At 47.3% G+C, this 26,898-nt stretch overlaps 1 protein-coding gene across 1 annotated transcript in view; it reads left to right on the top strand.

Annotated features, from left to right (window-relative positions):
• The window catches only part of PEPD (peptidase D), a 225,953-nt gene that overhangs the window by 27,829 nt on the left and 171,226 nt on the right, over positions 1–26,898 (top strand). The window contains exons 5-7 of the mRNA XM_088451097.1: positions 4,255–4,302; positions 12,323–12,384; positions 20,200–20,244. Of these exons, the coding sequence (XP_088307223.1) occupies positions 4,255–4,302; positions 12,323–12,384; positions 20,200–20,244 (155 nt within the window). The remainder of the gene's footprint in view (positions 1–4,254; positions 4,303–12,322; positions 12,385–20,199; positions 20,245–26,898) is intronic.

Below are 26,898 nucleotides of genomic sequence, written 5' to 3'. Positions count from 1 at the left end.
GTTTAGGCTAGGGAAAAGGGGGTTTAGGGTTAGGCACAACCAGGGGAGGTTAGGTGTAGGCACCCCCCCGGGAGGGTTAGGTTTAGGGTGCGGGGAGGGGGGGTTAGGATTAGGCACCCCTGGGGGGTATACAATCGGGAAGCCGGTTGCCTTAATACCGGCAGCCGGCTTCCCGACTGTCATATCCTCCGGCAAGGGTGAAATGCCGGGCGTCTATAGCTAGATGCCTGACATTTCCCCGACGCCGGGAGACCGGCGCCCGGCATCCCGATCGAAGGGCTGCCGGGCGCCGCGAGTTTAGGTTTTTAGGACACCCGGTGGGGACTTAGGGTTAGGCACCCTTCCGGGAGGGTTAGGGTTAGGCTAGGGGGAGGGAGGGTTAGGGTTAGGCACCCCCGGGGGGGACTTAGGGTTAGGCACTTGGGGGGGAGGTTAGGGTTAGGCACCCCTAAGGAGGGTTAGGGGGTTAGGTTAGTTAGTACTTACCTATCCACGATCGGGATTTCCAGCGCTGTTGGGCTTCCGCTGCCGGGAACTCTGCTGTTGTCGGCCAGGCGCTGCCGGGAATTGCTGCCGGCGGTTTTTCATACCGATTCCCCTGGGGGGAAGTTAGTGTTAGGCACCCCTAAGGGAGAGTTAGGGTTAGGGATAGCCAATTTACCTTCCGGCGTTGGTATTTCATCCGCCGGGTTTAGGTCCGGCGGTGATTCATACCGATTCTTTCCCCAACCCCCCATGTGACTTTAAAATCCCATGTGCAAACACAAATATTGGCTGTGACAGAGCAAATAAAGGTAATGGTTACCTGATTACCCCCCTACAGAGCTGGCTCCTATATTACAGCACATACACTTGCTATATTGTACTACGCACGTCTTCTAGTTTCTATAAATGTTTAATAACTGCCCATTTTTATTTGATGCCCGCCGCCCCCGTTCGCCCAGTATTTTGTCCTAGCACCATCCTATGTATGTACTCTTTACATAGGCACCGCCCTCTTGTACACCCTTCTTCCTTAGCTATCATTTGAAATGTTACATGGCTGGAACAGACAGTGAAGGCAAAACGCACTGCGTTACAAATGGATCACGTTATATAAGCTAATTGCACAAGTATTTGTCCAAAGCCAGGCAGAATCTGTGAAGGCCCCATATTATTTATTATACGTAGAGTTGTACAATTACACCTTGGGCTCCCCCGAATATTTAGGGGCTGTACCACTACGGTGGGTTGTCTGCCTCCTTTGAGCCTTTCATAAGCAGCGTCGAGACCCGGGAAGTCACGTCTTGGAGAGAATTTATTATCAAAGAGATTGCAGCCGTATTAAAAATGTTCACTTTCTTTGTTGGTGAATTTAGTAGTATATAATAATTTGTTAGGATGCCAGGCGGGTAAGGCACGTTCAGTGGCAGCCTCCCTTTTCTCTCCAGTCTCTGGCATCTACTCTCCGCATTCACCCCTGCACCAAGGCTCTTATAGCTGGGCTTTAGCAATCCTCATCTGTTACATGAGCTGCCTGAGAAGGGATCGCTGAGAGGCAAAAGCTTCTTTTATTTCTGCAACAATGTAGATCAATAATAGCTGCATCAATAAGCATGTCTCTAGTTAATGGCAAATAGAGATATTGCTGTAACATTGCCTTTGTGTTGCTGTAATAGACTTTGCCCTGTGTGTGTGTGCATTATCCATTCTGTGTATTGCACATTGATTACCGCTGCTTTGCTAGTGATTTGGGGAGATTTGTCCTCATTCCCTGCTTGTAGAAAATCTAGAGTAGTAAATACATATTAGGCTGATCTGCTCGCCATCAATATTTATTTCATGTCTTTTGTGGTAGTCTGTTTTATCTGCAAACGTCCCTAGCTGGGGTGATTATCCTGACTGGGCATGGTGGGACTGTTAGTTCCACAAGACCTGGAGAGCTACAGGTGGCCTAGCCCACCTCTGCAGTATTCCATTATTTTTGGTAATCCAATCGCACCTTTAAACATTTATGACCAGAATTTTTTTTATTTTAACGGAACGGTCTCTAAACCTCCGGTAACAGCTGAGGCCGTACTGCACATAAAAAGAGGATTCTTATATCAGTAAATTTATATATTGAAAAGTGTCCATCTCGTGACGGAAATTATTGTATGTACTGTTGCTGTCTTAATGATGGTCCCCCTGCCCTTTTCTATTTGGGGTCCAGAATCTCTCCTTGAGCAGAAACAGAAAAGACGTGGGCGTGTCTTGATTGGAGTAGGTGGTGCACTGTGTATGATGGCGCTGGCCTTGCCATCGGGCGCGGCGTGATGCATCAGTTTGTGTCGTCATGGCATACCCCAACCACCTTGCAAGCAGTTGAGCGCCCCTGGAGGATGTTTGCCTACTGTACACCTGAGCCCCACATATAAAGGCCGTACTTAGGGCCTGATTCAGACCCGGACGCTTTTTGCGGCCGCTCGCTGGTTAAAAGGGGCCGGCTATTGAAATCATGTGCTCGCACTGCGTGGCGTAAAGTCACCCACTAAGTAATAGCGTGCGGCCGCACTGTGCGCTCGCACCTGTATAAAGACGTCCCTTTGCCACTCACAACACACCTCATCTCCGGCAGTTGTAGGATTAATAGGGAACATCGAGAGCCATCGGAGCTGCTCGCAGCACTTGTGGTAGCCTTTTCCCACCACAACATTGCGAGCAGTTCTGGCTAAAATACAACCTAGTCACGTGTGTAATGACGCTACTTTGCTAATTATGCACGCCCATTAAACGCCGTTCTGACGGTCGGGCAAACCTGCGTTAGCACATCCACTCCCCCGTTTACAAGCACCTTCCCCTGTCACCACCCACAAACGGCACTATATGTCACTCAGAATAGCGGCCCGACTGCGGGCTACGGGCGAGCACTTTCCCATCGCAATGACTGGTTCGCGCACACGCATTGCGACTCATACGCATGCGCAGATTACGAAAAATCGCTCAATGCAAGCGCAGCATAGCGTCCGGGTCTGAATCAGGCCCTTAGAACATATGCACCTCACTAGTAGTTACACCTTTCCTACCCACATCTGGTAGACTCTGCAATGTTATCTCAGTGACCCTAACCTTCAGCTGCACGTTCCATCCTGATTATTAATGTTCACCAGCTAACCCTCCGCCGAGTACGCCAATTTCACCTTCCACCTTCAGTTTATTTCACATTAGTTCATTTTTATCATTCCAGTATATGATATTTTCTTTTTTTCTGCTGGCGAAGGAACGCCATTGTGACGCGGACTCTGTGCAGGGGGAAGAGACCTTCATCTTCTGATCTTCATGCTAAATACGGCAGCGCTAGTCATACGTTTGCGATTCCTGCCAATAGATATAGGTCAGGCAGCTTGTATTTTACATCTTATAACGTGGCTGGCTTTCAGAGAAACAAACATACTTAACATATTGGGAGGCAATCGGGAAGCCGACTGCCTAAATACCGGCAGCCGGCTTCCCGACTGTCTTATCCCGGCATGGGTGAAATGCCGGGCGTCTGGATATAGACACCCGCATTTCCCCGACGCCGGGAGACCGGCGCCCGGCATCACGATCGTAGTGATGCCGGGCGCCGCGAGCGGACAGCCGCAGGGGGGAGGGTTAGGTTTAGGGCTCCCGGGGGGGACTTGGGGTTAGGCACCCCCCCGGGAGGGTTAGGGTTAGGCTAGGGGGAGGGAGGGTTAGGGTTAGGCTAGGGGGAGGGAGGGTTAGGGTTAGGCACCCCCCCGGGGGACTTAGGTTTAGGCAGCGGGGAAGGGGGTGGTTAGGGTTAGGCACTTAGAGGGGGGATTAGGGTTAGGCACTTGGGGAGGAAGTTAGGGTTAGACACCCCTAAGGAGGGTTAGGGTTAGGGGGGTTAGGTTAGTGGACACTTACCTATCCACGATCGGGATTTCCAGCGCTGTCGGGCTTCCGCTGCGTCGCACTCTGCTTCTGTCGGGGTGCCGCTGACGGGAATCGAACCGCCGGCCATGCGGCCGACGGTATTTCATACCAATTCCAACATATTATAACCCATCTTCCTAAACGGCACGCTGATTTGTGATGTGGCGTTAGGTGGGGTCGTTATAACCTGGGGCGTATTATAGGCCTTCGATGAGTTAATATTTTTTTTTTTTTTATATCCGCAGCTATAAACTATTCACAGCGTGACATGCTTGGCAGGAGTTGGGTGTACTGTGTAAAGGGATAATATGCAGCAAATTGTTTGCATTGTTTAACATTTACTTTTCATTCCATCAGATTGCCATTGTCTTGAGTGCCAAGACCCCGTCCGTCCTCCTCACTCTGGTAAGCTGAGTTTGCTGATCTCCCAGTAATTAAACTATTATTACCTCTGTGATCTGGTTCTATCAGTGGGTGCAAAGGTTCCGTCTTCTTATCATGTATGTGCAAGCTCAGGAAATAGCTGCTGCTAGACTGTGGCCTAATGGTATATTTTCCCGCAAAGCATTTAGACAAAGTTCACCTGTGTGCGCTCAGGCTTCTCTAAACCTTGCGTCACTTGTAAATGGATAAAATTGATGCATGGTGCTGTGCTTACATAAATATGCTTTCTTGTAAATCATTTGTGAAAATAAGTTGTTGTTTTTTTTAAAAATCCGCCCATGTTTTCCACATAAATGTTCTTGAAAAGTTGATCAGAAAAATTCTGCATTAGGAGCCTGAACGGTCTTTGTCTGCCATTCCTCGCATACAGTAGTACTGTGTATGTAGGATAACGCTGGTTTATCGCAGACTAATATAGTCACAAGGGATACTGGACCTCATTCAGAGGCTGTCGTTAGATGAATCAGGGCGGCCACTTGCATCCTGAACAGCCGCCTCCTTGTCGATCGTTAAGCTTTTGGGTTACCACCCACAGCTTAACGACCGACCAGGTTGATGATGGCGATGGTGATCACCATTGCGACCATCGGGGCTTACGACCAGACCCTAAGGTTGGGTCTGGGCACTCTTAAGCCCCAGGGAGCTTTCTGCTCTGATGGAGCAGGAAGCTCCCCACTGACATCACTGATGATGTCAGTGCGGCCGCCCACAAAACGGTAGGCGTTCGTAAAGGAACGCCTCCGTTTTGGAAACCACCCCCCCGGCCCGCCTACCAAACGGGAGCAGCTGTCGATCAACATCGACAGCCGCCCCTTTGGTAGCGAGCTCCGGAGCGACAGAGTTTATCTGTCGCTCCGGGGCTTGCGCACGCGTAGTGCGTCCGCAGGACTAACCATCGAGTCGGGTACGAGCGCATCGACACTCGCGACCGACTCTGAATAAGGTCCACTGTGTGATGTGACAGTCATAGAAAGCATGCATGCGAGTGGGTGGAGCCTGTACTGCGATATGGTGCCTTTTTCCTACTGTTTCTAGAGCCATAATAGGCCCCTTTTTCCTGTGTAGCAAACCCTTGAAACCCGTTTCCCAGAAGCCTATGGAGCTCTGACAAATTGCTCTACAGGAATATGACCTGGGGTGTGACCTGGCTGGGGATGGTTAGGTTAGGGGTTAAGGTTAGGCACTTGGGGGAGAGTTAGGTTGAGGGGGAGGTTAGGTTCAAGCACAGGGGAGGGAGGGTTAGGGTAGAGGTAAGGGTTAGCGTTAGGGTACTTATCTATGGGTTTCGGGATGCTGCTATCTGTATTCTGACCGGGGGCATCCCGACCGCCGGGAACCCACACCCAACCCATTGGATGATACTGTACCTAAAGCAGGCTTATCTTGTGACCAAATAAGGGAGCAGAGAATTGGCACGCAGGGCAAGTATTCATGAGAATGTAGCCTGTCCATTCTCTAGAACCAGTGAGGTCGCTGAGGCCTTGTGCTCAGGGAGGCATTTGGGGGGCTGCAGAGATGAACGCAGGTCATTTTTGCGGGTGCATCTTGCGGTTTTTTAACACTGCGCAGCAGAGTCACATGCCAATGAGTCGATCTCCGCTGGCGATTAAATGGATGGTAACAGGTAATTCTCACACAAGCTAAACAGTGGAGTGGTGTTCAGGGCATGTATACAGTGAGAGAAACATCTGATTTTAGACAGATATCTTGCACCAAGAATGGGGCTTGTACAAGTGTGCGCTGATAATGAAGACGGTGATGAAGCCCAGTGCATGAAAAATGGCGGCGTGGTAGCATAGATGCGTACAACCCGGCTTAAGGGCTTATATCTGCACTTAGTTCCGTGTTTGTCCTGCAGGTGTAATTATGGCCGACTTGCACACTATGGGGTCCATTGAATTAGCTGCGAGTTGGCTCCTGCGAGCCGTCCTCACGTTGAACTCACACTGCAAATTGAATTTGCAAACTAATTCCAAACTCTCATTGATTTGCTGAGGAAATTTGTGTTTTTTTTGTTTTTTTTTGTGCAGGTGGAAAGGTAGGGAAAGTCTTTACTTTCAGGTAAAAATTTTTGGACACACTGCAGAACCTCAGGTACACCCCTCCCAATGAATAATCATTACTTGGAGGCGTTTATAGTATAATTTGGCAAATAGACGTCAGTTTTCAGGACAATGGGCCTGATTCAGACCCACTCGCGAGCGGCTGTCCGCTCGCAAGTGGGTCGATGTTATGGACTGAGCATGCGCACGACGGAGGGAGCTCCGTCGTGCGCATGCGCCAGACGCGACGAGCGAAGGAAAGTCCTTCGCTCGTTGTGTCCGATCAAAGGGGGCGTGCTGTCAATGTTCTGATGGGGGAACGCCTCCCGTCAGAAGCCGGCCCACTGACATCACTAGTGATGTCAGTGGGAGTGATTTTGGCTCTGATAGAGCCAAAATCACTCCGGAGCTTGCGGTTGAAAACCTCAACCGCAGGCTCCGGCTCGCAAATTCGATGGTCGCGATGGTCTCGACCATCGCGGCCATCACAAAGCACGCTCGTATAGCCTGTGGGTGGTGACCCACAGCTATACGAGCGTCCAGGAGGACGCTCCATGAAAATGGAGCCCGGCCCTCATTCAGAGCGTGCGCTCTGCTCAGAGCGTACGGCTCTGAATGAGGGCCTATGTCTTGACAAAACTCAATAATAGGTTAAATGTGAGACAGGTATGGGGAGGTGTAAATGGTGTAGGACAGGTATGTGGAGGTGTAAATGATGTGGGACAGGTACGTGGAGGTGTAAATGATGTGGGACAGGTACGTGGGGGGGGGTAAATGATGTGGGACAGGTACGTGGGGGGGTAAATGATGTGGGACAGGTACGTGGGGGGGGTAAATGATGTGGGACAGGTACGTGGGGGGGGTAAATGATGTGGGACAGGTACATGGAGGTGTAAATGATGAGGGACAGGTACATGGAGGTGTAAATGATGAGGGACAGGTATGTGGAGGTGTAAATGATGTGGGACAGGTATGTGGAGGTGTATATGATGTGGGACAGGTACGTGGGGGGGGTAAATGATGTGGGACAGGTACATGGAGGTGTAAATGATGAGGGACAGGTATGTGGAGGTGTAAATGATGTGGGACAGTTATGTGGAGGTGTATATGATGTGGGACAGGTACGTGGGGGGGGTAAATGATGTGGGACAGGTACATGGAGGTGTAAATTATGGTATGTGGAGGTGTAAATGATGAGGGACAGGTATGTGGAGGTGTATATGATGTGGGACAGGTATGGGGAGGTGTAAATGATGTGGGACAGGTATGTGGAGGTGTAAATGATGTGGGACAGTTATGTGGAGGTGTATATGATGTGGGACAGGTATGGGGAGGTGTAAATGATGTGGTATGTGGAGGTCTTGAATTGATGGGAGAGGGGTATTAGAACTTGCAGATGGAAGCCATAAAGTGTTTTTCCAACTTTTTACAAACTTGTAGAAAAACACTTAAGAAACACTTTAGAGACCCTTTTTGTACCCCAAAATGCTGGAAAGACTTTAATTTGATGAAAAACACTTATTTGCTATAATTTTATCCACCATTAATGAAAAGTACAAAAATGAGCCATGTTACGCGGTCAAAATCCCAACCGCTGGGATTCCGGCGGTCAGAATGCCGGTGGTGGGATTTCGACACTTATCAGAGTACCGCCGCCTGCATCCCGACTGCTGGAATCCTGAGCGCTAGCATCCAGTACCCAACCCGATCAAGAGCACGGTGTGACTGGCATATACAGTGTTAGGATTTTCCTGACCATTGTTGCCATGTGATTATCTCGGTGCACCAGGCTTGTGAATCCTTGTCTATCTTGCATCAGAACGCTGGAGAAGCCCTCTCAACGTGGTAATTACCACAACCGGAAACTCTTTCTTTTAGCAGCTACCTGTATACGGCGGCTCCCGGCCACTCAGAAATGAAGGCCATATGCAGAGAAATAATTTTCTGTGTGCAGATAAGTTCCCTGCAATATTTACTGTCATTTTATGAAATACGCTGTGTTTTGCGCCAAATGTGTTCCAGAATGAAGGAATCGTAGGGAAGCTCCTCTTGTAAAAGGCTTCTATATTCACGGTACGATATAGCCGCTGACTTGTACTAATAATAGATGTGAGGTAGCCCCCATGTATGGCTACACAGGTGGGCTCGGTAAAAGATTTTTATTTTCAGTCAGACGACTTCTGGGGTGAATGTGACTTTTAGCACAAGAAGCAGGGCCTGCCGGCCATGCTGTGATGAATCGGCTGCCGGTGATACTGGAATCGGTTGCTAGGCTTTACTCCCATGCTGTCAGGGCTTTTAATGAAAGCGGCTCCCTCACCGAGACAGTGAGGGCTAAACGCTTCTGCTGCTGTTTTTCCTATGCGAGTATTGGGATAAGTAATTACTCTCTGCAATTTATTTCACATGTTGTTCGGTTTTAATTGAGCACAATAAGAAAACTCTGATCAAACCAGGTCCTTCTACTCTTAGACATGGGAAGTGATTGCCAGCATGCATATAGCGACAGTTTATATTTAAATTTTTATTCCCCCGTGGTCTGTTGGTTGCTGACGGTTACAGCAATTTTTTTTTTTTTCAGTTATTTCTGCACTGGTAACTATATAGCCCTGAAATATGACTGGACAAAATACTATTCATGATACTGTGGGTAATTTGCAACATTTAAAGTATATTAAAGTATATTCTACATAAACTTTTACAGAGGGTGTAATTATAGTGCTCACAGGATGTGTGGTTGCTACAAACCAATCATTCTGTATAACGGAGGTTCCCAAACTCTGCCATTACAGTCCAGGTTTTAAGGATATCCATGGTTGAGCCTGGATGGTTAAATCAAATTGATTAAGTCACCTGTGCTCAAGCATGGATACCCTTAAAATCTGGGCTGTAATGGTGAAGTTTGGGAGCCTCTGCTGTATAAGCTTCATCATACCCATGGTCTCCAAGCCCCACCCCATATCTGTCTAAGTCCCGCCCCATTTCAACTGAAAACTCCCACTTTGAGCGTTTGACAATTCCCCAAAGTTAGCAAGTGGATGTTCCTGTGCTTCTCAGGAATGTCCCATGGAAATCAGGGCAGTTGGGGGCGTATGCTGTTACAACCCCACCCTCGGCCTGTGAACAACAGTATTAATTACCTTATGGTGGTGGGTATTCCGTATACAGGGCCCGGAACATATAACAACTAAAGTTATAAAAATAAACCCATTGTATAGAACAACATAGTGGGCCGGATTGTCAATAGCGATGTTCACTGAGTTAAGTGTTTTTCGGGGGGGTTTTTTGCTACGGCATATGGCGAAAAACCCTAAAAACTCCCAGGGCGCTTGCATTACATTGTGTACGCACAGATGCGCAGTTGCGAATCAGGCTCACAATTTCAGAAATGTATTGGAAATGTGCTGGGCGTTCCTGGGCGCCGGCTATTCGATCTGTGGCGATGGTCTGTTTAATGGGTGTGTTTTGGTAGTGTCGAGGGTGCGTCGGTGAAGTGGCTGCGTACATAGACGCTCAATCTTTTACATTGGAGGCCATGCTCAGAAGCAGAATTTGCATAGGACTGGTGAAGGTTTTGGTGGCTCGACAAATGGTGGTGTCTAGAGGCGCACCAGGCGGTATTATAGCGTCTGTAGACACTCTGTGTTGGCGTCTCAGACCTCGCACACTGATGTACAGCTAAACTGCAATTAGTCGCTGCTGCTGCTTACACCAGCTCTTTGCCCATTGCACCAGTGACGTGCAGTGAGGTCAGTGGCTGCGGTGGCACACATTGAGATGGGTCTGCATGCTGGGAGGCCTGTCTTACCCCCTACTCATTGTAACTCTCGCTTAATTACACTAAGCCATTGATTCTCCCACCTGCATCTCTTGCTGATGCTGGCTGAGTTCCGATCTCTAAACACTGCAGGGCACTTCCTGGTCACATGACACATCCAAGGTGTCCATCAGTGCTCAAGGCACGCCCCCCCATACTCAGAGTCATGCATGTATTAGCTCTATTTCTGTGCAGCTTCTGGCCCTTGGTGTGGCCCCGCCCCCAGCTCTGCAAGCAGTCTGACTATACAGAAGCGAGGCTGAGCTGTTGCTGCCTCATCTCTTGTCTCCCTGCAGCCCCAGGGAGCTCCACAAAACTGGTGAGTGTTAACTATAAAAATTATACAATAAACAAAGAAGATGTTTATAAGTTATACATATCATCTTTGTATTATTCGAATAATTTTTATATCAAATCTCAGGAGTATGACAGGGGAGGCTCTGCCTACCCTGACTCCACGTCCCTGCATTGCACCATACGATTTAATCTGCCTCACTGAGTGGCTCTCTGATAGATAGTAGCTTAGAAAACACCTCTCAGTCACTCAAACCTGTCCAGGGATTTTCCAAAGTGGGCTTAAACAAGATCATCCATAAATCCAGGATTTGTAATGTTTCTAATGGGATAATGTGCTAGGTGATCCTTCCTGTCTGGTCCCCTAGAAACTGATAGGATTATGTATTTCAAATGATTTCTCTTGCTTGGCGTGTGATATTACAGCCGTGACATGTCTCTGACACGCGTCAGAGATGAGAGCCTCCTGATACTAATACCGGCTGTCATCCGCAAGCAATATAGGACACGTATCTAACTCACACACACACATATATCTTTATGTTATGTATGTCAGCAGCAGCTCAACATTTTGCTTACACAGCACGCAGCTGGGGGAGCCTGAGCTAATGTTTTATTCCAACGCTGACACGTCCTCGAATAGGAGGTGTATTTTTATGTATGTATATAACAGATCTTGTTAGGACTATGTATTATAAATAATCTGTGGTGAAATCAACAGGACAGCGGATTTCTCTTACAGCCATTTTCTTTGGGGCTTTCGCTGCAATTTGTGATACTATTTCTGAAATAAACATCCCCAAAAATTTGTCCGTAATACAGATCCTATTATGTGGCTCCAGCTGTCCGCAAGAGATGGATTTTTTTTTTTTTTTTTCTCATAGACGTGTCTTTGATTTATAAGTTGATCTGGTCAGTTTTACACAGGCGACAGACAGCTGTCTGTAATTGTTTTACATTCGCTGGGTAAAATGGCAGCTGTCACGTACAGGGCTATGGGGAAGGAAGTTTAATTTTGGCAAACAATTTAATGCCCAGTTCTTTGGCCAAGCTCTAGTTTTTTTAAGGCCCGATTCCGAGCAGCTCGCAATACTTCTGTTTACGCCATTGAACAATGTTTCTTTTTGCAACTGTGCTTGCTTGAACATTTCTAATCCGTACATGCGTTACACAGGTTGTGCGCACAAAAAAGGCGCTGTTGCAATCGAGGCGCACGGTATAGAAATGTTGTGGATAAGTGACTGGGAGGTGGCTAAAAATGGACGCAAAAATGGTCTGTTTTGCGGAAGTGTCATAGGAGTGTCGCGGGCGTGTCTATGAAAACCGCATCGTAAATGGACGCTACGCACAGCCGCAGACCTAGAAAGCCGTAGTCGGCAGGAGAAACTGCACCTGCCATGGTGGCATCTAAGGATGCACCAATCGGTATTTCGGCGTGTACAGAAAGTGGGCCCCATAGTCCTTTTAACATTAGGTCGCATGGATGTACACAAAGGAAGGGCTTTGTATCGGCATTCGCATAAAGTCACAGACTGACAACCACCAATAGGCGATGTTGCTTGCGCTCCTGCTAAATCGGGCCCACGATGTTCTGTGCCTGTGATGGCTCAGTATGAAAGGGCTGATTTGCAACACGATAATGGTAATAAGGTCATCGCTGTATTTGGTGTAATGCCAGAAGTAAGTGGCTTTGCCGGGAAAATGCATTTGAATAGGTTTAATTTATATTTCTCTGCACCTTGCAAAGTGTCGCTGAATTAATCTTCTATTTTTAATTTTTTTTCCTTCAGTCATTTAAAAAAAAAAATATATGTTGTCTCTTCCTCAGCGTGGGGTTAATACCGACAGCGGAAGTGTCTGCAAAGAGGCCTCGTTTGAAGGAATTAGCCAGTAAGTAAAAATCGTCTTACACTGTCAACTCTGAGAGCGAAGGATTTTATAACAAAACCGGAGTCTGTCTCCTCGGAGATGGAATCCCTAATACCACGTCACTCGGGGCCCAGGAAAATATTCAAAATAAGTAGATAATGTATTTCAGTAGGGCTGCCGAGAGATAGCTGGCATCGCTTTCATACTAAAAATATGCAAATCCCCAGGTTCAGTTCATGAATATGTCTCATTATACACAGGTCGCTACCAATATAAAGCAAATGCCACGGTTAAAGGGCACCATTTTTTCCATTGAATCCGGTCATTTATACAGATAACGGTGATGGAAAAAGGTGCTGTTGCCAATCAGAATCCCACCGTCATTTGTGTAGTACGGTTTGGGAGATGAATACAAATGTCTGACCGGTTGCTATGGTGACACCATTTTGTGGATATACGTATCGAGTCCTCATAAATGCCCCCCTGTGTGCTCTTGTACTTACCAACCAATCAGATGTCTGCTTTTATTTTCTAAACTACATTATAAAAAGGATTGCTTTTGTCTGGATGCTGTGGGCAACAACATAGGGTTCACTTGCCTTAGTTCTCATTAATGTCTATAAATATATATTAACATATTAGACCAAGGTGGACTGTGATATTCATTTTAAGTTCACCTTGGCATTGATACTATGGGGTCTATTTACTAAGCAGTGTTAGGAGACAGAGTGAAAAGTGATAAGGTACCAGCCAATCAGCTCCCAACTGTCATTTGTCAAACACAGCCTGTGAGATAACAGTTGGGAGCTGATTGGCTGACACCTTATCACAGACATATCACTTTTCACTCTGTCTCATAACACTGCTTAGTAAATAGACCCCTAAAACTCTTTGGAACATTCCATGAGGCAGTTTAGAACTCTGGGGCCTATGTACTAAGCCGTGGAGAGGGTTAAAGTACCAACCAATCAGCTCCTAAATGTCATTTTGCAAATACAGGGGTCTATTCATAGAAATTTATGTTTTTGAATTGTTACTTTTCACACTATATCGCATCATTTATATGTGATATATAGTTTGACTTAGTAACAATTCGTGTATACTTGCCTATCCTGCGATGCGATCCGCTATCCCAGGGATCTTCCTCTCCTGCGGTCCTCTGGAATCTGAACGGCTCTCCACTTGCACTAGCTGCCGGGTCACCTAATGTCAGTGCTGCAGTATGTGAGAGAGAGCGAGGGGGGGGAGTGGGGGTGTAGAGGTGAGCGGTTTGGTTCTACCGCTCTTCTCTAGTTAAGAGATGGTGACTCGGCATATGCGTACGTCGGGTCACGCCTTACTAAGACATAGTGGCAGCAGCGGCAGTCAATAGGTGGCTGGGGAAGTTGCAGAGCAAGGGGGCACTAACTTGGCAGCGAGCAGTCAGGAGGAGGTGACCCGGCATATGCCCTGGGTACCTCCGATTGGCTGCTGTCACAGAAGGGGGCGGAGCACAGAGGAGTGCTCCACTTCTATGTCCTTAACCTAGGAACGAACAGTGGACCTGATTCAGACCCGGACGCTAAGCCGCGAACGAGCGCAATGGCCGATAATTGCTTCAATATGCGCATGCGTTAGTCACTCACTACACTCGGGAATTGTGCGCTCGTAGTACACAGACTGGACGCTAATTTGAATGACAGCGCCGTTTGTGGGTGGTAACAGGGGAAGGTGCTTGTGAATGGGGGAGTGGATGTGCGAACGCAGGTGTGTCTGGGCGTCTAAACACTGTTTTAGGGGTGTGCACTGTGCATAATTAGCAAAGAAGCGTCATTGTACACGTAACTTGGTTGTGTTTTAGCCAGCACTGATCGCAGTGCTTGAGGTGGGGTAGGGTCTACCTCAAGCGCTGCGTGCAGCTCCGATGGCTCTCGATATCACCGATTAATCTCACACTTCCTGGAGATGACGTGTGCTAAGAGAGAAAGGTGGGCGTCTTTATACTGGCGTGCGTTCGCTCTGCCATCGCTCTCTAAGACATAGAGAGCGTCCTTCCACCAGACCGTGCGATCGCGGCATTTGCATATCCGGCCCCTTTTGGCTGCGAGAGAGCGCAGCTCAGCGTCCGTGTCTGAATCAGGCCCAGATTACGCCGTCCATAGATGGCGAATCTGTAACATCAAACGAAACGGAAAACAAAGCTTTCTGTTACTTAGTGAATAGCGCTCTCCATACTAAAGTACGGTGATGCGATGCTTAAAGAAACCAGAGGCCGCCGCATGAGAGAGAATATCTTTCTCCATGGTAAGCCTCTCTATGAATAGACGAGGGCAGTGAAAATCCCTGTTATATTCTATCTCTGTCTTTCTGGGACATCAGAGGGTTTCTTTCGGTAATGTTTTCTTTTAAATTTATAACTTTTTATTTTGCGTACATTATTTTTTTTTAAAACATGAAAATTATACTTTTTGCGAAATACTTCAACATGTTCAGAGCAATCCCGATATATTATCCTGAAATCTATTAGTCCAACTCTTCTGATGCTCACAAATAAATAACCAACTCTGCAACGTCTTAAGCAGCTATAGGGACACAAACAGAACAGAGGACCTCATTCAGAGCCGCTCGCAAAATGCGAGCGCTCGCTCTGAATGAGGGCGGCCGCTTCTGTGTAATGAGCCAGCCTCCTGGCCGCTCACTAAGCTGTGGGTGACCACCCACAACTTTAGCGAGCGGCCAGGTTGATGGTCGCGATGGTCAAGACCATCGGGGCTTGCGACGAGACCCTTGTGGTAGGATCTCGTCTGCCGCCAGCTCCAGTGAGCTTTTGGCTCTAAAAGAGCCGGAAGCTCACCACTGACATCACGAGTGATGTCAGCGGGGGCCGCCCCCAAACGGCAGGCGTTCCTTCAGGAACGCCTCCGTTTGGCCAGCCACCCCGCCTACTAAACGGTGCGAGCTGTCGATCACCATCGACAGTCGCCCCTTTTGTAGTGAGCCCCGTAGCGGGAGAATTTTCTCTCTCGCTCCGGGGCTTGCGCACGCGCAGTGCGGCCGCTGCACGTGCGCAGGGCCTCAACATCGACCCGCTTGCGAGCGCTCAGCGCTTGCAAGCGGGTCTGAATGAGACCCAGCGGGCAATATAGAAGGCGCCTGGTGCTTCCATTCTGTACAGAGAGCGTTCGGCTTTGGTTTCATCGACCGTTACCCCTGTTTGAGGAACCATGTACATATTTGGATACTATTAGAACGCGGCCATGCTTACATTTTCATCCCAACTCACAATTTCGTCTTCCCCAGCAGGATCTCATCTGCATTTGCTTGTGTCAAATTAAGCTAAGTTAATGCCCCCTCGCCCCCCATCTTCTGTATCCGGATATCATCCCATTATTGTGATCTACAGCTCCACTACAGAGTCAATCACGGGCTCTCGCTGCAGGAGCTGGAGCCATCCTTCACACCTTGTCAGAATAAATACATAAAAATGAACACAACCCTGCACACACCATCCCTGTGCTGTATTATTCAATATGTATAATGGTGACTTGTGACCACTGTCGTGTGCTGACAGCCCCATAAATATGTATTGATATTGGGACTGTAAATAGGGAAAGTAAATTGAGACTGAGTAACACAGATGCCGGTGCCTGAAATAACGTGGTCACATGAAGTTTGTGGCGCTTTGTCTTCTTTTGCTCCAGTAGTTTTGATTTTTTAATATAGGCAAGCGGTATACTGAGCCCTAAAAAACCCTGCTGTGTACGCCACTGCTCTGCGGGTCTGGGCTACTGACCACACATCGTGGATTAGTGGCACTGCTGTGGCATTAGTGTAAATGCTGAGACTGGTGAGGTTTTAGTTAGCGATTTTATGTACGAGGAGATTTATGTGTGATCTTATGATGATGATAGCACTGATATGTGGTAACCTACTACTGCCATAAATCTGTTTTATTTTAATCACGAGTCCTTGGCTTGAACTGACCAAGACGAATGTCCAGTGCTTTGGATGCTGTACGGTGACCCAGATTTAGGTCATTTACATGGGATGCAGCCGTGATGCCGACGGTCTAAATGCCGACCGTCTGCATCTCGACTGTTTAATCCCGGCAACTGTCTAATGACCGGCGTCGAAATCCAGACGCCTGTCATTAGACCTACGCCGGGACCCCGTCACCCGGCTTACCGATCGAAGGTAAGCCAGGCGTGGACAGCCGCGGTTTAGGTTAGGGGCTCCCAGGGGGACATAGAGTTAGACACCACCCCGGGAGTTTAGGGTTAGGCTAGGAGAAGGGGGGGGTTAGGCACCCCCGGGGGAGATTAGGGTTAGGCACCCCTAATGGAGGGTTGGGGGGGAGGTTAGGTTAGTAAATAGAAAAAAATACTTACCTGTCGGGGTCTCACTGCCGGGCTTCCGCTGTCGGGATTTGAACTGATCTCCCCCCCCCCCCCTGCCCTCGTCCCTAATATCTCACAATATTTGTGGCCTAACTCTGAGGTGGCATCCTTTGTCATCGCTGACTCGTCCCGCCTCCCCCCTGTTACCTCCCAGGATTGCCCACTAAAATCCACAGCTCTTGCGTCCAAATTCGCCCTGCGCCTCCCTACAGTAACCATAGGGACGGACGCGTGTAATGGGAATCATTGTATGTACCCTATCGGCGATATCTGTTGCAGGTCCCCATAGGTGTGGCTGCACTAGCGATGACTTTGGTTTCATACATGGTAAGGACGGGCTCCTTTCTGAGCCCCTGTCCCTGTGTGTGTTTTAGGATACGTTCCGGCGAACCTTAATTTCTTATTTCCGCAATAAGAAATTATAATTGTATAATAATTGTAATTGTGCCCCATAAAGGAGTATTTATCAAGCAGTGATGACCGTTTTTGATACAGAAATGAGTCATCACTGATCCTCCCTATTTAACAAGGGGCAAAGTCTCTATTTTCGCTAGTTTCTGCTGTCCCCATAGCCTGCCATAGGTTTCATAGTTTGTGATAAGAACAGAACGCCTTCTCGGGATGGCAGTATGATCGCTGATAGGCCGCCACCGGCGAGGAGAAGAGTCACCACTTCCTGATTCCTCCCAGGCAGGTTGCTGGTTTAGTTCCTCCCCATATCACTGCCAGGCTCTGAATTGTGCTGGTGCATATGTGCGTCCTCTCTGGACCTCACATGTGTAATATGGGAATACGGAAAGAAAGCCATGAAGCTCTTCGCTGGAGCATGGTGCTACCAGCAGGGGCGATTTCATGGCTTCCGAGAGGGGACCAGATTTCGTTGTGCATGCCTATTTTGATAAATACTTTCAATCTTAAAGGTCTCCTGTTACCCGTGCTCTTTGAAGACGGCCATTTTTGTGGGCTGAAAAAATATTCACAAGGACGCAGCCTATAAATCAACAATAATCCCATGACATTAGTAAAGAATGTCACTGATTTATTTTTTTTTCATTAAGGCATTTGTTCAGCATTACTTGGGAGGCTTTCATTTTGATGACTATTGGGTCCTGAAAATGGCTGCCTCCGCTCTGTGTAGGCCTCAGGAGCTCCAGATGTAGTGTACAAAATGTGCTGAGGCAGATTTTCTTCAATTATTATATTTAAAGGATAATTTTATCTTTTTTGTGGAAAGTGTTTCACCCTTAGTCCCTTTCTCTCTTTTACGCTAACACAAAAGAGGGCCGATATGAGATTTGGGGGTCTATTTATCAAGCAGTGAAAAGTGTGGAAAAGTTGCCTATAGCAACCAATTAGCTCCTACCTATTATTTTATAGACTGTACTTGATAAATGCTACTTGAAAGCTGATTGGTTGCTAAGGGGCAACTTCTCCACTGGTCGGTTCCGACATCAATCATCGCTTGAACATGCTGGTCAATCTGCCGATAACGACAGATTGACCATGTTCAGCGATGAATGAGGGTGCCTGCACTGAAAGACATATCGTTCAGTGTAGGCACTACAGGGGAAGAGGAACGAGCGTACAATTACAATGCTGTAATCGTATTGTCATTCCACTATCTGTTAGTGGATACGCACCTTGACACTGCATGTTTATCAGGTCTACTTGCAGAATCACAAGTGAAATAATTAGAACCACCTGTGATCCTTTTAAAATGTCTCAATAATGAATACACGTGTTCTCCAACAAGGTGATGTGGAAATCCTGCACTGTTGGCGTGTCCCGAGGACTGGATTTTAGAAGCAGTGCTCTAAGAAACTGTTTCCCAAAGCCAGTCGTCATAGAACCTTAACAGGGCATGATTTCCAGGTCTCCTCACACAATTACACATGATTTTCCACCTGTGAATCTTTTAAAACATGCCAGTCAGTAATGAATGCATCTGTGCACAAGCTCAGAGATGCATGGAAAACATACACTGTTAGTCCCTGAGGACTGGAGTTCAAAAACACTTTACTAAGCAGGATAAAAAAAAATATCCGTGAAAAATATAATTTTATACAAGTTAGAGACGTACAAGCAAACAAAATGTGTTTAACCTTTTACAAGAATTTATGTTTCACTCCCCATCATATATCATTCAGGGGTATTTCAGTCTGATCCCGGTATGACTGTTTTGTTCTGTTATAAACATTTATTTTCCCACTATCTGTATCCAGCTTCTTATCAAATCCACCTGAAAAGATAGTTCTACCAAGCGCTCACCTGTTACCTTTATTATTACCCATCTCTGTCCTTTTAATTTTATTTTCTACAGCAAATAAATGATCCTCTCACTGGGTCTCTGTAGTTTCTGCCACAGGATAGAGGTTTTGCCCAGCTCCCCTCGAGTACGTGGTTAGGCTGTAATTAATGCCATCTCAGGCTCCTTCAAGCCTAACCCATCTGAGTAAATACAGAAATAAAAATTGGATCAAACAGAGTCGGCCTCAGTATTAATATCACCGTTGTGTGATTACTTTACTGGACTGTTTAAGTAGCAGAGATTTCGCAGACTCAAGTTTAAGAAAAATAAATGTTTTTGTCCATAGGGGCGATTCAATCACCAGACTCCATAGTAATGTTGCCCATTAAGTTCCTGCACGCACTGCCTGTCATTACTGTAGTGGAAACATTGACCCAAGGCCCATATTCAGTATGATATTCGGCAACACAACTTTCCCGCTCGTCTCTATGGGGTTCAAAGAAACATTTGCGCTGTTGGTGGTCGTGAAGTGTCACCATTGTGATGGCACTCTGCGGCCATCGCCTGCAATCGAATCTCCCCCTCTATGAGACTAGATTACTACCGAATAATCTTGGGGAAAGGTAAAGCACAGGGGTACCACTGGGACCTTGCAGCTCAGTGAATGGGCCCCTTTAGTGCCTGTTCTTATTTTGCTCAGTGTTTAAGCGTAGCCATCGCCTATAAAGGATGTAAGTTTTGCAGATTGTTCTTGTTGCCAAGAGAATATATGGGGTCTATTTACTAAGCGGTGTTAGGAGACAGAGTGAAAAGTGATAAGGTGCCAGCCAATCAGCTCCCAACTGTCATTTTTCAAACACAGCCTGTGAGATGACAGTTGGGAGCTGATTGGCTGTCACCTTATCACTTTTCTCTCTGTCTCCTAACACTGCTTAGTAAATAGACCCCTATATAGAGTGATAGGCTGAATGTCAGTTCAGACAACACATTGACTGTGTCTGTTGTGTGTAAGTGACAAGAACATTTAACATCTAATTAAACAGTATAAACCCGAAAATTAAAATTAAGATAACACATTCCCGCTATTATTACAGCCACGCCCCCGACTGAAACCTGGGTCTAGTTAATGTGTTATACACCACTGTTTGCGATGTACTATTGTCGGGTATTCTAGAAAACGCATAATAATTTTCTCTCTTCGGTTCCTTTTAGATTCACCGTGAACAACGCCTTGCTGCACCCAGAGATCGCGGAATGGTATGTCTACATTGTGCTAATTTATGCCAAGTGAAATTCCTTATACATTATGCTGTCTAGGTTTCATATCCTTAAACACCGTGTTAAAAAAAAAAAAAAAGTTTCCACAAATTGCGCCATACATTAATAAACGGCATGGTTTTGCACTTTAGTTGGACATCTTAGAAGCTATCTCAAATAATTTTTTTGTTTCCTTAAAATTAAACTCCTCTCCCCTAAAGTATCAGAGTAGCAGAAGAAACTCAATCAGGCAGACCAGTCCTCGCCAAAATGTCTTCCTTATCCTATTCTTTCCCCTATAATTGGCGCAAATGATGCATCTTTTACGGTTCCGTCCAACACTGTATAACCTGCGGCAATCCACCCTCACTGAACATTTCCTACGTAAGGACGCCGGTTACGTGTCTTCAATCGCAGGTTTCAGAACTGTCCCACACTGATTATCATTTTACTAAGGGTCACACAGAAGCCGCTCTACACATGTCTTCTCTTACTTTTGTATGAGCTGTGGCAGTATCACCAGAGGTGGCACTGGTGAGCAGCAGATTCTGTGTGGGGCAGGGGGGATCCGCCCACACAGACTAGAAAGGCATTGTGGGAAGATGCCTAATTGCTGCCGAGGGAACTCAGTCCAGGGAGGACTGAGGCAGACCAGTCAGACAGAGCTCACTGTGCTAGCGAGCCAGTGAGAACCTAGACTTGTGAGATACAGGGAAAGCTATCCAACTCTGGGACTGAGCTATGCTACCTGCAAGGAAGCAGGCCAGACTGTGAAAGGCGGCAGCCAACAAGCTAAGGAAGCTATACCAGGCCAGGGGGCCAGTGTCCAGTCCCGCATGTGGCAGGAAGGACCACCTTTCTCAGAGACTGTGAGAGACTTTCATGCAGAGTAGCTGCTTCTGTAGAGAGGGTTCAAGAAGTGAGCTAGTTCCCTAAGAAAGGTCTAGGCGTTTGTTATGTTCCTGATTATGCTGGAAGTAAAGCATCACGTTCATTTGTTTTACTGGAATGCCATGTGTGGAGTCTGATTCTGCACCTAATCACTGCACCACTGACACTAGTCTACCAAGCTAATTACCCCAAGTATCACAGAGCTTATTGCCACTACTGTTTCCAAGGGAGGTCTATGCGCTGATATATAAATATGTGTCAGGAAGCACAAAAGCCACAAGTCCTTAAGTTAACCCAATGAAACATACAGAATTTCAGCAATTTAGGCTTTATTTTTTTTTATTAACACTTACAATTAAATTTCCTCCTCTCTACACATTTATGTCTAACATGACACCTCGCCATCTGGTAAATGAAGAAATATAAGATAAATTGCTGGGGCCATGTAGAAGTCTTTGGTTTTGAAGAAATAATAAATCAGATGTAGCACGCAGGGTACGGGTAACCTCTTGCTGGGTAATAAAAGCTTGCCTTCTATTTTCTGTTTCTTGATGGAATGAAAAAAACAAAACAAAAGGGTTCGTTCCTTTAAAAACAGAAATGTACAGACCTTGTAAACGGCTCATTAATCTCGCCACCTGCCAAAGCGTGTTATAAGTCTCTGTGTTTTACAAGCCCCTTATCAAATTAAACCCATCTCTGTCGTCGTTTGTGGCATTACATGGTGTTAGGAAGCAGAACATTGCATTCTTTACATTTTCTTGTAAACAAGGCAGGGGATTGGATATAAACTGACAGCACCTGCGCCTATGATGGGAACATTATTTGCGATGGCCGGTGTGTGGCTCACCTCGCGGTACAAGTTCCGGCATGGTGTGCCAGCCGTATATCTAAGATGACAGTATAGATGTGTCTTCACACGCCTATCCTCAACACTGCATACGGCACAAGACACCCGGCGCGCCTCAGCGGGCTCCTTGAGGTGTAGCGTACCGTCTTTTTTTTTTCTTTAAATGTAGCAATTTATTCGCGGCTGCAGCGAAACACCACTTACAGCAGGGCTTGGCAAGTTTTTCTAAAATCTAGGAGCCAGACCACAGCCTCCCCCCCAAAAATTACAGGAGTGAGTGAGGAGCACAGCTCTGTGTGTTATGCAAACTTTATACACACTATACTAGTCCACAAAATGGTCGCAGTTGAATGGATATAGTAACATGGAGGCCCCCTCACTGCTCTGCACAGCTCCCCTGTTCCACCCCCCACCCTCCAGTAATAACGGACCATATTTCACATAAAATAATGGTGCCAGAAAGTACAACAAAACCCCCCCTCTCCTGGTGGTCACACCACTATCCCTCTGAAGCTGCACCGCAATCCCTGGCCACGCATAGATCCTACTACCAGAGAGCTCTATATGGAGCCTGAGATGGGAGACAGTAGACAGCCGGGACGTACAGGAGTATCAGCATAGACTGGGACTGACAGCAGGGATCAGAGCAGGCCAGGATGGAGAGGAGGAGTCCGCGCAGGCCGGGACGGACAGAGGCACAGCAGTCACCGCGGGCGACACTCAGCACATGCACTTCTGTGCATGATATGAACACCGCAATACTATAGGCACAAATCTCCGCCAGGGCTGATGAGGATCTGTTCCTCCCTCACTGCAAAATCTGGTAGCCATGGCGACCTGGCCCCCGGCATTTGTCGAGCCCTGACTTGCAGTGTACTACAGGCGCCGGGCTGCGACTTTAACCGCACAGCAAACCGTTGTAAAAACGTAAAAAGTCGCACATGTAGAACATATTGAGCAAAAAAAAAAATAGCTTTTTGTTATTTAATAAATAAAACCGCATGAGGGTGCGTGTTCCCCAATTCATTGTCTATGGCAAAACACTCATCACATATCTCAGAAGGCTTATAGAAGGGTTGAAAATGTGTGGATATATTTATATTGTTACCTAGGGGACTGTAAGCTATGAATTGTGAAACATTCAGATCCGAACCACAAATCTAAAGTCTATTGTTCCATGGTTACCCCGAGACTACATTAGCGCTCTGGCAAAAACAAATAAATAAAACTACGCTATAACCTCCCTTCATCGTTATAGACTGCATAATCTACGTACTAACGCACTAGCTATAATAAGCATTACTGTCCAAAAAAAGAGTTCAGCCGCGATTTGATTAGCGCCATGTACATGAGTAAGAACGACGATGGCTACCGCTCCGATGAAATATGATCACAGTGCAGGCGTTGATGGAGAATTCAACCGGTCGTAGTTACAGTGGAATTCTAAATTGTTTGGGGGGGGGGGTGTAACAAGCAGAACTGTGGGAGTTCTGTATCCGGGACCCCAGTAGAATGGAAGAGTCTCACTTTGGGCCAGGCCTTGCTCGCTAGCAGCTAGAAAGTGAATCTGGTTATATGGGTGTGGATCGTGCTGATCGGACGGCTGTCACAGGTTGTGGAGTCAGATCAATTAATAACCTTTCAGCAGACTCCAGTGAATTCCATATGTAAGCACCACATGTAGACAACCAGCAGCTGTGCCAGACATGAGAAGAAGGTGGTTCTTTAAGTGGGGGGGGGGGGGGGGTTGTATGTATCATTGCCTTTTTGAAAAGCTTTCCAATTGAATTCCCACTTTAATTCTAGAAAATGTGACTGACATCATGAGTATAATTATGATTGACAAGGTGCTGGCAGAATACTGACCTCTCTACAGAGAATGTCAATGGGGGAGGGGGCCGACGACAGACTGAGCAATAAACGGAGTGTGGCGTGAGACTGGTACAGCAATCCGGATCTGAATACAGATCACTAGAAGTGCAATAGACGTTTTATACTGTCTTGCAAAAATGCATCCACAACTGTGGGCCTGATTCAGAGCCGGACGCTATTTGCGCTCGCTCGTTCAGAAAAAGGGTCCGGCTATTTAAATTGAGCGCTCGCTCTTCGCGGTTTGTTGACGCCTCTATGTCTGAGCGAGCGAACGAAACATGCGCTCGCTATTTTGTAAAGACGCCCCCTGGCCGCTCGCATCCTACGTCATCTCCGCTATTTATTTGATTAATCAAGTACATCGAGAGGCGTCTGAACTGCTTGCAGTGCTTGTGGTTGGATTTTCCTACCGCAATCATGCGAGCAGTTCAGGCTAAAAGACAACCAAGTGACGTGGTCGATGACGCTGCTTTGTTAATTATGCACACCCTTAAAACGCCCGTTTTGACCGTTTGGCACGCCTGCGTTTGGATCACCACTCCCCGTTTTCAAGCACCTTCCCCTGTTACCACCCACAAATGCCTCATCCTGTCACTCAAATTAGCAGGCATTCGCTATTTGGCGAGCGCTCTATTTCCAATCGCACTGACTGGTTGGCGCATGCGCATTACGACCCATACGCATGCACAGTTGTGCGAACATCGCTCGGAGCGAACGAGCGGCCGCTTACGAGCGGCTCTGAATCAGGCCCTGTGTGTTTAGTGGTGGATGGGGCTCTATAATCAGCTACTGTTTAGTGCAGAGACGCATCTATTGATTATGCTGTAGGAATGTAGCAGTAAAGCTGTTTATGACCGTATTGGCTTTTGAATTAAATCTATATTACCTGTCCCTTTGATCATGGATGTAATATTACACCGAATTCATGCTTGGAGGCAGAAAGTGCCTTTGTTGGGTATGTTTTCGGATGGGGTGACATCAATACCTTAGATCTGTTTCTCTGAGATGAGACTGGATAGTGACTGGGGGCACAGGCTTTACTGGGAGTACAGAAATTGCTTAAATTCACAGCACTCAAAGGAAATATATTGAAGTTAATGGCCGGATAGTGCAGCTGATACGTACCTGAATTGCTCGGCAATGCAGACACAAATATAATTTTATATTTTTCCATTTTAACACTTAAGCTGCATACATACACAACTATTTTTTGAACGATTATCTTTAAACGATATCGTTTAACAATAATCGCTCACTCTGAGTCAAACGATGAACGATCATCGTTCATGCGCGTTCACGTTTGTAGTTTGTAGTTCAGTCAGACTTGTCAACGATTTTCATTAAGGGAATATGCAAAAATCGTTTGTAGTTCAAAAAAATCGTTCATTACACTTTAAAAAATCTGACAGAAAATCGTTCAAAAAATCGTTGTATGTGTATGCAGTTTTAGAAATGGGAATGCAAGCTGCCTTTCCCCGTTGTTCATAAATCAGTATATCTGGACAAAAAGGGTTCCTTGCTGTGTAATGTCTCTTTAAGAACTGCTCCTGCTGGTTTCATACTATATATTGGATGAAATGGGCGACTTTCTCACATTTTAAACCAATCGGAAGCATTCATCAATTAGCAGCTCCGTAGTGGTCGATGTCACCATGCTACTGACACCATCGCTGGGTACATATATCATATAGTGTGTACCCAGCTTTGTGTAGTTTGTATATTCTCCCTGTGGTTGCGTGGGTTTCCTCTGGGTACTCCCACAAAAATATACTGGTAGGTTAATTGGCTTCCAATAAAAATTACCCCTAGTGTGTATGTGCATGTACATGTGATAGGGAATATAGAGTGTAAGCTCCACTGGGGCAGGGACTGATGTGAATGGCCAAATATTATCTGTAAAGCGCTGCGGAATATGTGTGCGCTATATAAATTACTGGTAATAATAATAAATAAGACCATGCAGGACATATGAACAGTATGCAGTTGGGATGCCAATGTTCTAAATGCCGACCATTGGCATCCCGACTGTCTAATCCTGGCAAAGGTCTAATGACAGGTGTTCAAATCCCGACGCCTGTCATTTTACCTACGCCAGGAGCCCGACGCCGGGCGTCGGGGGGGGGGCGGGGCTCCCAGGGGGGACTTAGGGTTAGGCTAGGGGAAGGGGGATTAGGGTTAGGCACCCCCTTGGGAGGGTTAGGGTTAGGCTAGGGGAAGGGGGATTAGGGTTAGGCACCCCCCTGGGAGGGTTAGGGTTAGGCTAGGGGAAGGGGGTTAGGGTTAGGCACCCCTGGGGGGAGGTTAGGGTTAGGCACCCCCCTGGGAGGGTTAGGGTTAGGCTAGGGGAAGGGGGATTAGGGTTAGGCACCCCCTTGGGAGGGTTAGGGTTAGGCTAGGGGAAGGGGGATTAGGGTTAGGCACCCCCCTGGGAGGGTTAGGGTTAATCTAGGGGAAGGGGGTTAGGGTTAGGCACCCCTGGGGGGAGGTTAGGGTTAGGCACCCCCCTGGGAGGGTTAGGCTTAGGCCAGGGGAAGGGGGATTAGGGATAGGCACCCCCCTGGGAGGGTTAGGCTAGGGGAAGGGGGATTAGGGTTAGGCACCCCCCTGGGAGGGTTAGGCTAGGTGAAGGGGGATTAGGGTTAGGCACCCCTGGGGGGAGGTTAGGGTTAGGCACCCCCCTGGGAGGGTTAGGCTAGGGGAAGGGGGATTAGGGTTAGGCACCCCCCTGGGAGGGTTAGGGTTAGGCTAGGGGAAGGGGGATTAGGGTTAGGCACCCCTGGGGGGAGATTAGGGTTAGGGTTAGGCACCCCCCTGGGAGGGTTAGGGTTAGGCTAGGGGAAGGGGGATTAGGGTTAGGCACCTCCCTGGGAGGGTTAGGGTTAGGCTAGGGGAAGGGGGATTAGGGTTAGGCAGCCCTGGGGGGAGGTTAGGGTTAGGCAACCCTGGGAGACTTAGGTTTAGGCTGTGGAGAGGGGGGGGTTAGGGTTAGGCACTTGGGGGGGAGGTTGCCAGAGCTTAGTACTGTATATTTTCCCTTTTTA

This window comes from Taudactylus pleione, unplaced genomic scaffold (assembly GCF_031769625.1).
Source record: "Taudactylus pleione unplaced genomic scaffold, aTauple2 ptg000537l, whole genome shotgun sequence".
NCBI classification, from domain to species: Eukaryota; Metazoa; Chordata; class Amphibia; order Anura; family Myobatrachidae; genus Taudactylus; species Taudactylus pleione.
The sequence above is the reverse complement of the archived record's forward strand: the minus strand, read 5'-3'. Positions and strand labels throughout refer to the sequence as shown.